General features: G+C 45.6%; 1 protein-coding gene across 1 annotated transcript in view; it reads right to left on the bottom strand.

Annotated features, from left to right (window-relative positions):
- The window catches only part of LOC126355884 (serine/threonine-protein phosphatase rdgC), a 1775952-nt gene that overhangs the window by 116048 nt on the left and 1643615 nt on the right, over positions 1–16289 (bottom strand). Inside the window, exon 13 of the mRNA XM_050006387.1 lies at positions 8011–8266. Within this exon, the coding sequence (XP_049862344.1) occupies positions 8011–8266 (256 nt within the window). The remainder of the gene's footprint in view (positions 1–8010; positions 8267–16289) is intronic.

Below are 16289 nucleotides of genomic sequence, written 5' to 3'. Positions count from 1 at the left end.
ACCATGTAGCAAAGTTTACAGCACATAGAGAAAAGAGACCATTATTCTGTACTGTATCAATGACGGATATACGTACAAAATCATATGGATGTGGACTGTTTCAAAGTTAAGTGTTTCATCTTGTTCAAGTTATAGTAAAGTGATGTAATGCAGTATCCATTCGATCTGTTCCAAAAATAAATTTAAGAACCTATCACAGTGCCGACGAATGGTTTTCCGTCCGGAACAACACGAACAAAATTGTCATTGAATGTGAGCAGAGTGGACCGATATGGAGCCAAATTTGTACCGCTAAGCTATTTAAAGGTATTTATTGCCTTCGGATATGTAGATCTCAGCTTGTCGAGGTGTCGCAACCATACTGATCTCTGATCAAAGATGAAGACGCACAACCATACCGATGTCTCAGTGCTCAACATGATGCCTCTCATCCAAAATTCTCATAAGCTAAAGGATTAAGGGAATGATAAAAATATCCATTACCAGTTTTTTCTCTATAAAGTTAAATGTCTGAATATGTAGGGAACGACCGCCATGACAAAATCTCGTTATTCAAGATAATGATTAAAACTTGACACTGGAAACTGAATAGAGTAGGCCAAGTATTTATATAAGGGCTATTTTTCTTTTTCAAGGTCCGATCGGTCGCGAAATGGAAAACAAAGTAAAAACCATTAATGTTCTATTAGCAACACTTAGCTACAACTTCCAGCTACATCTTTACATAGTATCTGCTCCGTCTTAGACATCTGTCGTAGCGTTGTATGTATTTTCCAACAGGCTCATCACAGAAAGCAACCGGCTATGTTCCGCTCAGTTCTCTACGCTGTTCTGCAGCTCGGTGATGATGGCAAAATGCTGCACTTACAGCCAGCGGTTCATGTGAGCACAGAGATGAAACTCAGATGCACCTGTAAGGTGTCAGGCAAATCCAACACCTTCCATGAAAACCCTGACATAATTAGCAAATCTAGTAGTATGTCACATAGCTACGAATAAATCGTGACATTAAATTAACCAAAGTAATACGAATAACGAGTGAGCAAATGGAATACCACAGACTAACACAAGAATACCTAAATGCATGTCGTACCTTCCCACCTGAGACAGACGCAGTTCCGAGGGGAGAAACGAGAACAGAAGCCGAGAGCAGAACCGTGTTAAGCTAGAAGGCCCTACGATAACGGACGGACTGGACACCCACGTCGCCAGCTAACCACTAGAACCACACAACCCGCACGTTTTAGCGTAAGACTTTTTCGCGTCTCTGTTAGGTCAAGGACCATCCTCCAGCCCATGTTAAAAGCTAGAGCCCTCCAGAAAAACAGTATAGATCTTACGATAACACAAAAAGGGCCACTACCACCCGCAAGTTTTAGCGTGAGCCTTTTCACGTGTCTGTTACATTAGGAACACTCCGCAGCCCACGTTAAAAGATAGAGCCCTCCAGAAGAACAGTATAGATCTTACGATAACGGTAAAAGGACCACATCAGCTGCAGGTTTTAGCGTGAGACTTTTTAGCGTCTCTGTTACGTTGCAAACTTTAAAAACAGTGCCCCACCACGAAAAGTATAACGTTTCTCATTGGATGGACAGAATTTTTGTGGGCGGAGCTTAAGGTTAACATTGAGACCCTGATTGGTCAGATGAAAACACACCCAGATAGTTTTTTTTTTAAACCACCTTCGGTAAATTGTAGTAAGGAGAAGTTAGGGGAGAGTTGCTTCCGAGATGGCGAGGTGAGTGGAGCTGTGCTGTCCGCCGCTGCCCTGACGCTGCCTAAACACTGACAAGGTAATGAACGCACGCGATGCCGCATTTTTGAGCGCATAAGGCTTCACCCAGAACTGCAGAAGTCGCATCTGTTACACCCCCTTTTTGAGTAATACTAGTGTCGATCGTTAATGAAAACTCATGGTGTTCACATTTGCCACTTGAAGTAAAGATCTGAAACGCGATGATTTTTCTGTTATATAGTTATTGAGAAGCCACATCAGCCACTGTGATTTACGAAAAGTTAGATAAGTAATTAAAGATAATTGAGGGTTACTGTAGACCATTTTGATAGTTTTCCCTTTTGTGAAACTTAATTTAAACCTAGATTATAGATGTGATATGGCATAGGTCATCCTTCGATCCATTGTAGAACTTGGAAACCCATTCAGGGAATATTCGTTCACATTTTGTTGAACGCAGTTGGTTTTTACCATCCTGTATTAAAACATTTCCTTTTATCAATAGCGCAATTTATAAACGATGTTTTGTGATTAGAATAAATTTCCAATGGTAAACTTAACTGCTTTTTCGACGTTATTTTACCAGCTAACTAAAAATAGGGAAGCCTTGAACCCCTTACACTAAATTTAGTTAGTACTAAGATTCTTTTACAGGTAGTGCAGTGGAGCTGACGCTGAGATCATTAAGTATTTGGTTATATCATCGCTAGTCTCACTAAAGTCTTCTGAATTCTACATGTAATGTGTGGTCTGGCGTCTCCTTACCAGCAACAGGTCCCCCAGGTTCAAACTACTAATTAATTCCCTAAAAAAAAAAAAAAAAAAAAAAAAAACCACGCTCAGAGCGTCGTTGCGCGAAAGTGGTAGGGAGACACAATATAGAACGAACAGGCACCACCATGAATATTTAGACACCACATGCTTGTTGAACGGCCGGTGATCAAACAAACCCGATCGGAAACGCAGCAGAAGCGTATTCTCTGCAGCTACAGTGTGCAACCGACCGTAGTCCTGAGAAAGGACAATGCTCTGATGTCAATATCGCTGTTCACTTGTCCTTAATTGCAGTCTGGTACACATTTTCTCTCGTCGCCGCTGATTCGTCGTAATGTCCAGATGCTGGCAGACATGCCCGAAGGAACAGACACCACGCATTCATATGTATGATAATCGTCTGTAAGACGGTACGACCGGCTTCAAAGTGCCGGCACCGTTGCTGCACTTTGCTGTCAAGTTATGTGGGCTGCCTGAAATCAGACGGAACCTGTAGTATCGATAGCTACGATGCCACGGCGTAGATGCCAGTTCTTACATTGGCACGACGACACAAACACCGACGACAGCGCCCTCTAGCCGGCGCTGTGATGCTCTACGAACGCCGCTCCAGATTGAGCCCATTTGAACCGGAGCAGAGGACCAAGCAACATTGTTTCTATTTCATAGTGGGCGAGCCACTACAGATTTGCCTTTGTGACTTCGAGTAGCTGTTAACTTTAATACATGAACGGCTTCTCACCTGCATGCTCATCTGTACGCAAAGTAATATTATCAGTTGTATATGTTCATACAACAGTAAACGAGCTTTAACCTATACGCAGTACCGAAGCATTTCACCTTTTCCTGCTCCTACTCGCGTCTTCCACTGTCGGCGTATTTTGCAGGAGCAGCTCACGGGAGCAGATCCACGCGCCGCCTATCCAGGCGGGATACAAGAGCTTGCCGACGAGGATGCTGCTTTTTTTTCCTCTTTTTTGCCTGGTACTGCTTCAGCTTTGTCAATTCGCCTGTGTGCTCAGCGTCTGACTGCTTCCGCCATTAGCTATAAGGTTTTCTTTCGTGTAAACCATGGCTTCGCCACAGCAACAGGCTTTGCTGTCCAATATTGTACGTTTTCAGGCTCAGTAAATGACGCAGCTGAATGCTGCCATAAATGGACTGGTCACACTAAAACCTGCAGCTACTACGCCGCATCCTGTACCACTGCCGACGCCCACGGCGCCGCCATTTCGTGCCTTCTATCCTGGCGTTGAACACTGGCCAGAATGCATCGCCCCGCTCGTGGCACACTTCGCAGCAAACAACATACAAGGTACAGAGTGGCTTGCCTTTTTCATTGCCATTGCGGGTGTAAACTTGTTTCAGCCCACCAAGTCAGAAACTAAAGCTTACAACGAAGTGACTGATTCTCTAAACTCCCAACTGCGAGACAGTGTGGAAATGTGGTAGCTGCACGCTAGGAATTCTTTCGTCTCCGGCGTGGTTCTACTCAGTCGAATAAATCTTGGTTAGCGGACCTTCAGGGACTCACATCTGATTGTGACTGTAATTGCTCGTGTGAACGCTCGTATGTGGATATAATTATTAGAGACGCTATTGTGCAGAATGTGGCGGATCGCCGCCTCCGCGAGCAAATACAAAAATTTAAAAATCCGTCTTTGCAGAAAGTAGTGGACTCGCTAGACAGACAAGATACCTCAGGTATGGCTACTTCCACGTTCGACGTGACCCTGGGTGTGTGTACTGTTAGCGCGGCACAACACGTGCCCTCCCACCCAGCCCCAACACAGCTCGCCACGTCGTACCGCTCGCGCGCAAGTAAACAAGTTTCAAGCCTGGCACCCACTGGTGCAAATGGTTCAAATGGCTCTGAGCACTATGGGACTTAACTGCAGTAGTCATCAGTCCCCTACAACGTAGAACTACTTAAACGTAACTAACCCAAGGACATCACACACATCCATGCCCGAGGCCGGATTCGAACCTGTGACTGTACCTGTCACGCGGCTCCAGATTGTAGCGCCTAGACGCGCTCAGCCTCCATGGTCGGCAAACTTTTTGTGAATTTGAACATTTGTGGACGTTCTGTTCGCATGCAGCTGGACACTGGTGCGTCAGTTTCTTTACTGAACAAAGCAACGTATGATTTGCTTGGTTCGACCCTGCTTCATCGTTCATATTCCACACTGACTGCACTTACTGAACCGGAAATCTCAGTGCTCGGCGTGTGTAGTTTGCAAGCTACATGTGGTACAACATCACATACAACGTCGTTCCACGTGCTCCGCTCTAGCGATACTACGAACATTTTTGGCATTGACGCATTTGAGATTTTTGGCCTCGCAATTCAGGACAATGTACTTCGCAACGCCACTGACCAAGCAGACAGTGTTGCGGCACTATGTTATGAGTTTGCTGAACTCTTTTCTGATGGTCTTGGTGGTGCTACAGATTTTGCACCGCATGTTGTAGTTAAAGACAATGTCATGCCTGTTTTCCAGCGCGCACGCCCGGTACAGCACGGACTGCGCTGCGCCGTAGCTGCTTTTCTTCACCCTTTGCCAGACAGTGGTGTCATTGAACCTATTTCTGCTTCGCCATAGGCTTCGCCTATAGTGTGTGTGTGTGAAGAAACTAAACGGTCGTCTCTGTATCTTTGTTAACTTTACAGTAAAGCCCCAGAAAGTTGTCGCTACGTTTCCCTTACCGCGTCCTGAAGTCATTTTTGATAAGCTTGGTCCGGGAAAATTCTTTTCCACGATTCACTTGCCGAGCACATGCTTCCAAATTGCTCTAGACGAACAGTCGCAGAGTTATTTTGTGATCAACACCCACCTTGGCTTGTAGAAGTTTCGCCGCCTTCCGTACGGTTGTGCTTCGGCTCCTGCTATTCTTCAGTCTTACTTGCAGCGGATGTGTGCCACTGTCCCTGGTTGCTCAAATTATCTGGACGATATAGTTGTGTCGGCTCGAACCCCTTCTGGACGATATAGTTGTGTCGGCTCGAACCCCTGACTAACATTTGCAGAATTTGCGTGCCTTATTTACTGTACTTTTGCAGGCAGGACTCAAGTGTAACAGAGAAAAGAGCAATTTTTTCAAACTGAGATTCAGTGTTTTGGACAGGGTATCCACCCCTCGCCGTCACATCTCAGTGTGATTAGGGACTTGGCAACAGGTACTCAGGAACGTGATGGAACTTCAGTCTGTGTTGGGAAAAAATTACATGTTATATTCGATTTATCCCAAATGCAGCGCAGATTTCAGCGCCTTTGCATCGCCTTCGCTGTAAGAATGTTCCTTTTGTTTCGTCTTCGGAATGTGACGCTGCTTTCCACAAGCTCAAATATGCTTTGTTGAGTGATCGCTGTTTGATTCCTTTTGATCCCTCCAAACTATTTGTTTTGGCTGTCGAAGAATCTTCTCAGGGCACCGGAGCGGTTCTCTCGCACCGCATTAATTGTATCGATCGCCCGATAGCTTTTTCGTCTAAGTTGCTCAATTTTGACAAGCAAAACTACTCTTAAATCTAGAAAGCAGCTTTAGCTATTGTATATGGAGTGATAAAGTTTCATGATATTTTGTACGGTCGGAAGTTCTATTTGGTCACCGAACATAAGCCTTTGAGGTCGTTGTTTCTCCCGTCAAAGACAATTCCGGCCCATACTGCACAAAAGTTGCAACGTTGCTACTTATTTTTGTCTAACTACAATTACGAAATTGTGTTTTGGCCTACGGCACAGCATGGCAATGATGATGCTTTGTCTCGTCTGCCTATGGGTCCTGACGAAGTGTTTCATTCTTCCGAATAGTCATGCATGTTCATTGATTCGCAAGATAAGACTTTCGCTGATGGTTTTCAGGTGGGTTTTCGTCGCATTGTTTCCGCGACAGCCACCGATGCTTATTTGCAGCTTCTTTTGCAGTATATTCGTACTCAACGGCCTCCGTGTGCTACGCAGATTCGTGATGCACTTGTTCGACGTTACTTTGCGCAACGGCACGACTTGTCTGTACACCAAGGTGTTATCTTGTTACCAACTCACAATGATCAGTCTCGTGCTGTTGTACCTCGTTCGTTGCAGTCGGAAATCCTCCGCTGGTCATTGGGGTATAGTGCGGAGCAATTAGCACGTCGTCACGGCACTTGGGTCGGCATTGATATATTGAACATTTTGTTTGCTAATTGTCGCTCTTGCGCGGAGCATCAATCTGCACCCAACCAGCGCTTCTTTGCAAGGCCGACTCCTTCTGCGTCTTGGCAGCACGTTCATTTTGATTTTGCGAGTCCTTTCTGGCACACCCACTGGTTGATAGGTATTGATGAATACAGCATCTTTCCTTTCGTTGTATGCATGTCTTCCACTACATCGGCCAGTACTGTACGGGCTTTGACGTCTATTTTTTGTACTGAGGGCCTTCCTGAAGCCATTGTCTCCGACAATGGCCCCCATTTTGTGTCCTCAGAGTTTGAAGCGTCCTGTGCTGCTAATGGCATGCGCTATCTCCCCTCGGCCCCTTTCCACCCCCAGTCGCACGGGGAGGCTGAAAACTTTGTGCGTACGTTTAAGTCGCAGATGAGCGAGTAGCGCGCCACGCAATCTCGCGAGCGCGCGCTCTACACTTCCCTTGCTTCATATCGGTCCCATCCGCGCTGCCCCCGTTCCCCAGCGTAATTCCTACATGGCCGCGCCCATCAGTCGCTCCTGCAGCTATTGCACCTGCCGCCGTGTTCCTCACCGGTGCCGGAACCGATGGACGCTAAGGCTGCCGTCACGCCGCCGCCGCCTCCGTGCCCATGGTGGTCGTTGCTCCTCCTCATCGGAGCATACACAGTGGCGCTGTGCAGTTCTACGAGAGCCGATCCAGCTTCAGCCCATCTGATCCCGAGTAGAGGACCAAGTAACATTGTTTCTATTTCATAGTGGGATAGACACTACAGACTTGCCTTCGGAACTTCGAGTAGCTGTTAGCTTTGATATACGAACGCCTTCGCAACTTGCTCATATGTACGCGAAGTTAAGTAATATTACCAGTTGATATGTTCATACGTCAGTGAAGGAGCTTTAACCTATACGCAGTACCGAAGCGTTTCACCTTTTCCTGCTCCTACTCGCGTCCTTCACTCTCGACTTATTTTGCAGAAGCAGCTCACAGGAGCAGATCCACGAGCCGCCGATGCAGACGGGATATAAGAGAACCACTCAGCATGAAGAAACTGAATTAGAGCGTGCACTTTACACTTGGCAGGAGACTCTATTGTTATGCGCATGTTTATGCGCTCACTGTGCACTCAGAAGTGAGAAGTGTGACGTGACGCTATCGACGCGCTTACTCGAGACACTGCGCAACTGATGTGCGCAATGCTTCATCAGATTTTTGCTGTGGGTTTAATTGCGCGACCGCCCGGAGATTGAAGAAAAGTAGCCCTCGTGTTACAGTGATAAGTCCTGCCTTTGGTGAACGACGTCACCGATGTGGGAGTTGCAGCTCACCTGTGTCGCCGGGGTCGTGAGTCCGGAACTCTGCGAGCAGCGAGTCCCGGCAGGCCAGTATCTGCGTGCTGAGCTCCCGGATGGCGGAGGTCTCGACGAGTCCGACGCGCTGCCGGAAGGTGAGCCGCTTGGCGCGCGACGTGGCCGTCGTGAACTGCACGAAGTGCTGCGACAGCTCGCTGCCCACCAGCTTCAGGTAGGCGCCCTTGTTCGAGCCCAGCTCGTAGTAGTTGGACGCCGAGAAGATGGTGATCACCTGCGCACGGTGGAGCATACGTACAGCATTAGCTAAATAGTGGTGAATATTGAATGAGAGAGTAATATAGAATTGCTGGGTCAATCTGTTACTCGACTTATATCGAACTAGCTCAGTACCTGAAGTCGCCCGAGTTTGCATTTATTTAAGTCTTCTGTTAGTCCATCCCTTCCCCTCTGTCCATCTCCTTCTACACCTCTCCCCTCTGTCCATCTCCTCCTTTTCTCCTCTTTGTCCCTCTGCTACGCCCCTCTCTCTGTCCACCTACTACCCATCTCTAAACCCAACACCTCTCCTCTAAGTTCATCTACTACCCCATCCCTAGCCAATCTCTTCCTCCATCCTCTCTCATCCATCCCTTTCACACCGCTTTCTATCTATCCATCTCTCTCTCTCTCTCTCTCTCTCTCTCTCTCTCTCTCTCTCTGTCCTCCTCCTCCTCCCCTCATCTCTGCTCATCTCCTCCACCCTTTCTATTCATCCATTTCTCTGTCCATTTCCTCATTCTCCTCCCTCTGTCCGCCTCCCACTCCCCCCTCCCATCTGAGTAGATCTCGTCCTTCAGCCCCCCGCCCCCCGCCACCCCCAATATCTGTCTCCACCTCCTCAATTTCTGTTAGCATAACCAAGCTATCAACCCCATCGCAATAGCAGGCTGCTGGTTATTACCTCCATAGTACTTCTTTCCTGACAGTAAGTACAATAAGTAGCAACTTTGGTTGATATCGATACAATGGTTTAGGAAGAGCTTTTTCCCATAACTTTCCCAATGTCGCAAATGTTACATGTATTTCACATATACTTGTCACATATATTTGTGCATACAGGATGTTTCCCTAAGAGCGTCCAAATATGTAACAGGACAAAGAGAATGCTCCTCTGAACAATTTGAGATAGGGAACCTGGGGTCGGGGAAGTCAACTGGAAGTAAGCTTGTCTACCGCTTTGTCTAGCATTACTGTTTTCCAGCTCATTCACAACTAACATGCATACAAATTTACACTTAATGTGCTGTTTATTTGCTTATTTACATTATTTTCTGTTAGGAAACAAGAGGACGAGCCTGATTATCTGGAAATCATGGTGCAAGTTTTGTTTACTTTACTTGTCCACAAGGTGGCTCTGTTGCATCGTATTTACATTGTCCCATGACAGAACTTGCTATGAATCAACGACAGCTCCGTTCATTACTCAGTGCTGTTCAGAGACGTACAGTACAATACGATGGAGCAGTACCGGTACAGTATTTCCCGGTCGTTGGATTGGAAGGGAATGTCCTATTCAATGACCGGAGAGGTCATCGACGTGAATCCTCTGGATTATTAATTATGGGGATATCTAAAGTCATTTGTGTATGAGATCCCAGTGGATAAGGAGATGGAATTAGCTGCCAGAATTGTAGCTGCCTCTGATGTGATGCGAAACACGTCAGGGATATTTGTCAGGGTGTGTCAGAATCATGTTCGCCGATGTCATGCATGCTTGAGGTTGATGGCCGTCAGTTTCAGCCCTTTTTGTAAGATACGGTAAAAATGGTACGTTCATTTCGTGTACGATGGTATTTCGCAGTTAACTAATTTAAGTAAAAAGTAAACAGTCATGTGATTTTATTCCTATTATCTCTTTAAGCTGGCTTCGACCCAAGATTCCCTACCTCAGATTGTTCAGTTTAGCATCCTCTATGTTCTGTTAAATTTTTGGACGCTCTTACGGAAACACATAGTATATCTCATCAATATATATTTTTTATTTTGCAAGTAGATTCAGTGGTATGTGTGAATACTGTTCGTAATATGTATCGTTGAATAAACTTATATTTATTATGTGTACCATGTTTGGTTGAAATCAGTCCATTGGTTTATGAGGAGAAGTGACGTAGGTACATTCGCTTTTATGTCATGGATGGGTGTCGCCGTGATTTGTTTTGTGGCACGTGGTGTTACCTACGCGTAGCACCCACAAATCCAACTTCTTAACGTCATCAAAATCATGTGATGTGATGACCTTAATGGCTATTGTCGATAGCAGGTCTCTGGTACCGGAGTTTACTTACAATGTCACATTTTTGTAACTATTGGCTACATAAGTATTGATAAGTCCGCAGCTCGTGGTCTCGCGGTAGCGTTCTCGCTTCCCGAGCACGGGGTCCCGGGTTCGATTCCCGGCGGGGTCAGGGATTTTTCACCTGCCTCGTGATGACTGGGTGTTTGTGTCGTCTTCATCATCATCATCAATCATCCCCATTACGGTCGGAGGAAGGCAATGGCAAACCACCTCCACTAGGACCTTGCCTAGTATGGCGGCGCGGGTCTCCCGCGTCGCTCCCCTACGCTCGGTAAACGGAGTATGGGACTCATCATCATCATCATCAAGTATTGATAAATGAAACGTGTCTTCATAGCACAGTATTTATTTCGTAAACAGATCACGAAAGACGCTCAGTCACCAATGGCTTCGGGGGAGTTTTTCACTTTTGTCAACCAACGTCTGGTCGGAATTCACAAAAATTAAAATTTCAGATTGGATTATTTATCGTAAGTATAGGTTAGTGGCCTATGGTTAAATCGTATTTATCGCAGTATGGAACTCGATGACACCTACCGAGGTTATCACGAATATCGAAAGTGAACTAATCTGGGTGAAGTTATGCATCAGTGGTCCGTCAAATGTGGTAATCGGGTGTTTTTGTAGAACACCCAGGTCACGAACTGCAGTGGTCGAACGTTTGAGAGAGAACTTGCAGGTTATCATTTGTAGCTTTTCTGATCATGTTTTTGTAACAGGGTGTGACTTCAACTTGCCATGTATAAACTGGGAGAGTCATGCTATCGAAGCTGGTGTCAAGATAGGGATTCGTGGGACATTATTCTGAACGTTTTTCCGAAAATTTCTTTAGCAGTTAGAGAAACAACTCATGAAGGTAACTTCTTAGACCTCCTAGCAATAAACAGACCAGAACTTATCGAATCAGTTAACGTAGAGGAAGGTATCAGTGATCATAAACTGTAATAACAACTAAGGGTTTTACAAGGAATCTTAAGAGAGCTAGGAAGATGTGTTTGATTAGCCACAGTGACACGGTACTAACTGCAGAAAATCTGAGTAGGCAGCATCAAATATTCAGTGATGAGGACGAAGACGTAGAGCAGAAACGGAAATATTCAGAGAAACACATTCCGAGCAAGGTCTTAATGAATGGGAAAAACCCACCGCGGCTTAATAACGGTGTTTATAAACTGCTCCCTGAACAAAGAGGGCTTCGTCTGAAATTCAACTGAAGTGAAGACCTACCTGGTAACAAAAGCTGAACGATGCGAAAATGAGCGTAAAGAGGTACACGAGAAAAGCGTTCAATGACTTCGAAAATACACCTTTGTCAACCGATCTGAGTAAAAAACCTTAGAGGTTTTGGTCTTATATAAAAATAAGTAAGTGGTTCAAGATCATCTATTCAATCACTTAGTGACCATAACGGCACCGTAAAATGACCAAGAGAAGGCAGAAATAGTAAATTCCATCTTCTGTAATTTTCACCGTGGAGGAGCGTAATACCGTAGCGTACGACCTTCGGAATAGCAGATATTGAGATAACTGATTGCGGAACAGACAAACACCTTGAATCACTCACTAGTCGAAAGGCATCAGAATGAGTTGAGATAGCTATATGGTTCTACAAAGCTTATGCCAAAGAGCTTCCTCACATTCTAGCAGTAGTTTGTGATACATCTTTGGAGCGACAAAGGGTACCTAGCGACTGGAAAAAAGCGCAGGTAACTTCCATTTCCAAAAGGATCGCAGACAAATGCATGTAATTATAGGCATACATCGCTGACGTCAATCTGTTGTATAGTTATGGAACATGTCTTATGCTCTTGCATTGTAACGCTTTTGGAGAACGAAAATATCCTGTATAAAAATCAGCATGGATTCCACAAACAGCGATCTTGCGAACTTCAGCTCGCTCTGTTCCTCCATAGCGCTGTAGACAACGGCGGTCAGGTTGATGCTGTGTTTCTTGAGTTCTGGAACGCATTTTATACACTCCCACACTGCCATTTAGTGAAAAAAACATTCCGACTTACCGAGTATTGGACCTGATATGCGACTGTATACAAGACTTCCTTGCAGACAGAACTCAACTCGTCGCTCTTAACGGAACAAAATCGAAAGACGTAAAGGTAATTTCCGGAGTACCCCAAGGAAGTGTGACAGGAGCGATTGTTTACAATGTACATAAATGATCTAGTAGGAAGCTTCGCATGCTGTTTGAGAGTAATCGCAGATGACGCGGTTGTCTGTAACAAAGTAACAGCTCCAGAAGAGAGCAGAAGATTTTCAGAATGACCTGCAGAAGATTGATCGATGGTGAAGGTTCTGACAGTTGACAAGAACGTAAATAAATGTAACATATTGCGCAGACATAGGAAAAGAAAGCCACATCAGTACAACTGCAGTGCTGTTGAGAAACTGCTGGAAATAGTATCCACCTTAAGTGGAATGAGTTCATAAAACAAACAGTAGGCAAAGCAGATGCCAAACCCGGATTCATACGAGGAATATTAAGGAAATGTAACTCATGCACGAAGGAAGTGCTTTTTCGACCGTTTCTTGAGTGTTGGTAATCAATATGCTGTCCTTACCAGTAGAGCTGGTAGAAGAGAAGGAGAAGATACAACGAAGAGGTCACGTTTCTTCACAGGATCGTTTATTCGACACGAGTGTGTGCCCGATATGCACAACTAACTCTGTAGGCAGACGTTACTAGACTGGCCTTGCGCATTACGGATAGATTTACTATTGAAATTTCGAGAGAGGGCTTTTCGTGGAGTGTCGGACAACATATTATATCCTCCCACATATATCTCGCATAATAAACAGCACGAGAAAATCCGAGAAATTAGATGCAATACAAAGGCTTACCGACAATCATTCTTAACATGCGCTATTCGCGAATGAAACAGATGGTGGGTGGGGGGGGGGGGGGGGTAGGGGGTCAGTGAGTGGTATCAGAGGTACTCTCCACGATACACCATTAGGTTGCATGCCGAGTAAGATGTACATGTACACGTAGACTGTACGTCTATACGACCTAACACAACATCAGAAGCGATGCTTCCACCCACCAATTTAAGGTATACGATATCACTAAACGAAGTATAAAGACTTCTTTGATGATGGAACAAAGCTGCCAGGAATCTAGCGCTGTTTTAGCTTAGACTGGAACTGGTAATCCCTCATTCCTTAAAGAATGGAAACCTCATCTACACAGCAACAACATCGGACACCAGATTACGTAGCAAACGAATTAACAAATATATGACGCTGAGTATGTAAGCGCCAAATTTACAAATCATTTGAAACTATACTTAAAGTTAGAGGGAAGTCGCTTAGTGCTCTAAAATAGTTCAAATGGCTCTAAGCACTATGGGACTTAACATCTGATGTCATCAGTCTCCTAGACTCGGAACTATTTAAACCTAACTAACCTAAGGACATCACACACATCCATGCCCTAGGCAGGATTCAAACGTGCGACCGTAGCAGTAGCGCGGTTCCGAACTGAAGCACCTAGAACCCCTCGGACACAGCGGCCGGCAGTGCTCTCATTATTAAACACTGTATCGTTATACTCTTGGTAATTTTCGCTACATTTTAAGCAAAAGTAAGTCGCATCTCCTGAACTATGGGCAGTACAATGACGTAATTTCCCCGTCTGCAAACTGTACTGTGAACAGAGTCAGTAGAAACGAACAATAAGTTAGAACTTCATGTTCTATGATGGCGTGTTATTGCACGATCAGCGAAAATATGTTAAGTGATAAACTTTTCTATTTTCATCATTTTGCTGGGGCTACCAGCAAGAAAGTGTTTCTTACAGGTTGGAAACCATCTGTACAATTTCTGGAAAAACGCTGAGTGCTTACATTGTGAAATTATGGGTAAATAAAGTACGGGTAAACGCACGGCGTGACTTACGCTGCCCACCGAGCGAAGAGGCGCAGTGGTTAGATACCGGCCTCGCATTCGGGAGGACGTCGGTTCAATCCCGCGTCCAGCCATCCTGATTTAGATTTTCCGTGATTTCCTTACATCACTCCAAGCAAATTCCGAGACGGTTCCTCTGAAAGGGCACGGCCGACTTCCTTCCCCACCCTTCCCTAATCCGATGAGACCGATGACCTCGCTGTCTGGTCTCCTTCCCCAAACAACCCAACCCCAACTTACGCTGCCTCAAGACGGACACACAGTTTCTAACTGTAATACTCGTGTTACTGTGTTAAACTTTTAACATAACACATGTGCACTGTCCAGTTACATTAATACAGCCCCCTTCAAAAGCCCTAGTAACCTATTTTGCAGCGCGAGACTTGCAGGAAGAGAGTAAATGAGGATATGGAAGGCACCGACAGCGATGTGGAGCCGTGCCAAATCCACTGTCGTCGTCAGCTGCGCTAGGTTTCACGGTAAACGAATAGCCGATACGGGATTCTACAATAGATTACCAATTGGATTTAGATCCGGGAGTTTGGTGGTCAGGGAATACCGTAAATTTGTCCTGGTGCTCTTCGGAGCACGCGCGTACACTGCGAGCTGCGTGGCACGTTGCATTGTCGTGCTGGTAGGTGCCATCGCACCGTGGAGAAACAAACTGCATCTACAGCGGTCGTAGTCTCCAAGGATAGAAGCCTATTTCTGTTGATCCTTGTGGCTTCGAGAATAACGAAACCACCCATGGAACGCTACGAAGACATTCCCCGGACCATAACGTTCGCTCCTCCGATCTGGACCCTGTGCTTTCGGACAATTCACGCCGTACAGGGCAGCGGCCATCTTTGCGATGGAGCATAAAACGTGACTCATCTGGCAGCCTGTCGCCAATCAGTGGACTGCCAGGTGCGACACTGCCGTACAAATTCCAGTTTTCATCACTGACGAATAGCCGTCAAAATAGGAGCATGGGATCAGGCACCCACTGCAGAGGTCCATATACAGGAACAATCGCTGAATGGTCATTGAGGAGATACTGTTGGTAGTCCCTTGGTTCATCTGGCTGTCAGTTGCTCAAAAATTGTATGTCTATTCTGTGCAGCTTTTGTTCATCCCTGTCATCTATAGCCGGTGGTGTACGACATTTGTCTCAGTGGCGGTTTTGGAGAGCGCCAATGTTCCATGTGTAAGATGGCAGGATAAATGAAGGTCCATTTCCCACCTTACATGAGGGTTTTATACATCGTAAGGGAAACGTAAATAAGACACCCAACTTACTTCAGCGTTAATGAGCAGATTTGCCTATAAGTATGTAATGCAAAAGGGATGACAATCAATGGTATTAACATACCACTCCTATATAATGCATGTAATGAGCAGAAGGTGAAACAAGCAGCGAGAGGAAATGTTTTGTGTGGAAGCAGGCAGAGGCCACACCATGGGAGGCACCACAAAAACCTCTTATGGGGCATCCCACGGCGGGAGCCAGCAATCAGACAGGTGACGCATACTGGAGAGCAAGTAATGGGCCACCAGGAGTAGGACAGAAAGAAGCTTTAGAAAACTGCGTTACAGAGTTTCTAATGGGTACGAACAAAACCGTTGATTCAGTTGATCACGTGAACAGCGAGTTCTACCCATGTGATGTATGCATGTTAACTTTGAGGCGTCTGGAGCGGGCACAAAACGTCCAATTGACGGAAATGAACTAGGAAGGAGTAAAGTACAAAGATTTCGATGCAGTTTAATCGTAGGGCCCTTGCGATAGGCAGAGAGAGTTTCCACAAAACAAGAGGAACGCTCCTATTGGTCGACAAAAGGCGTGATGTGAAGAACGAAAGAACCCAGGTGGGTAGACAGTTTGGCTACGAGGAAGACAACACCGAAATTTTCAGAGACCTCTCTGAACGGGAGTCAAGTGCAGAATGGGATACATAACGCTCTGTACGAGACAGAGGAGAAATATGTGTGAACTCTGCAACCACTGTGGGTGACATTCACCTAGATATTAGCTGTAGCGTCGTTGAGCTCCAAC

Source organism: Schistocerca gregaria, chromosome 3, assembly GCF_023897955.1.
Source record: "Schistocerca gregaria isolate iqSchGreg1 chromosome 3, iqSchGreg1.2, whole genome shotgun sequence".
NCBI lineage: Eukaryota > Metazoa > Arthropoda > Insecta > Orthoptera > Acrididae > Schistocerca > Schistocerca gregaria.
The sequence above is the reverse complement of the archived record's forward strand: the minus strand, read 5'-3'. Positions and strand labels throughout refer to the sequence as shown.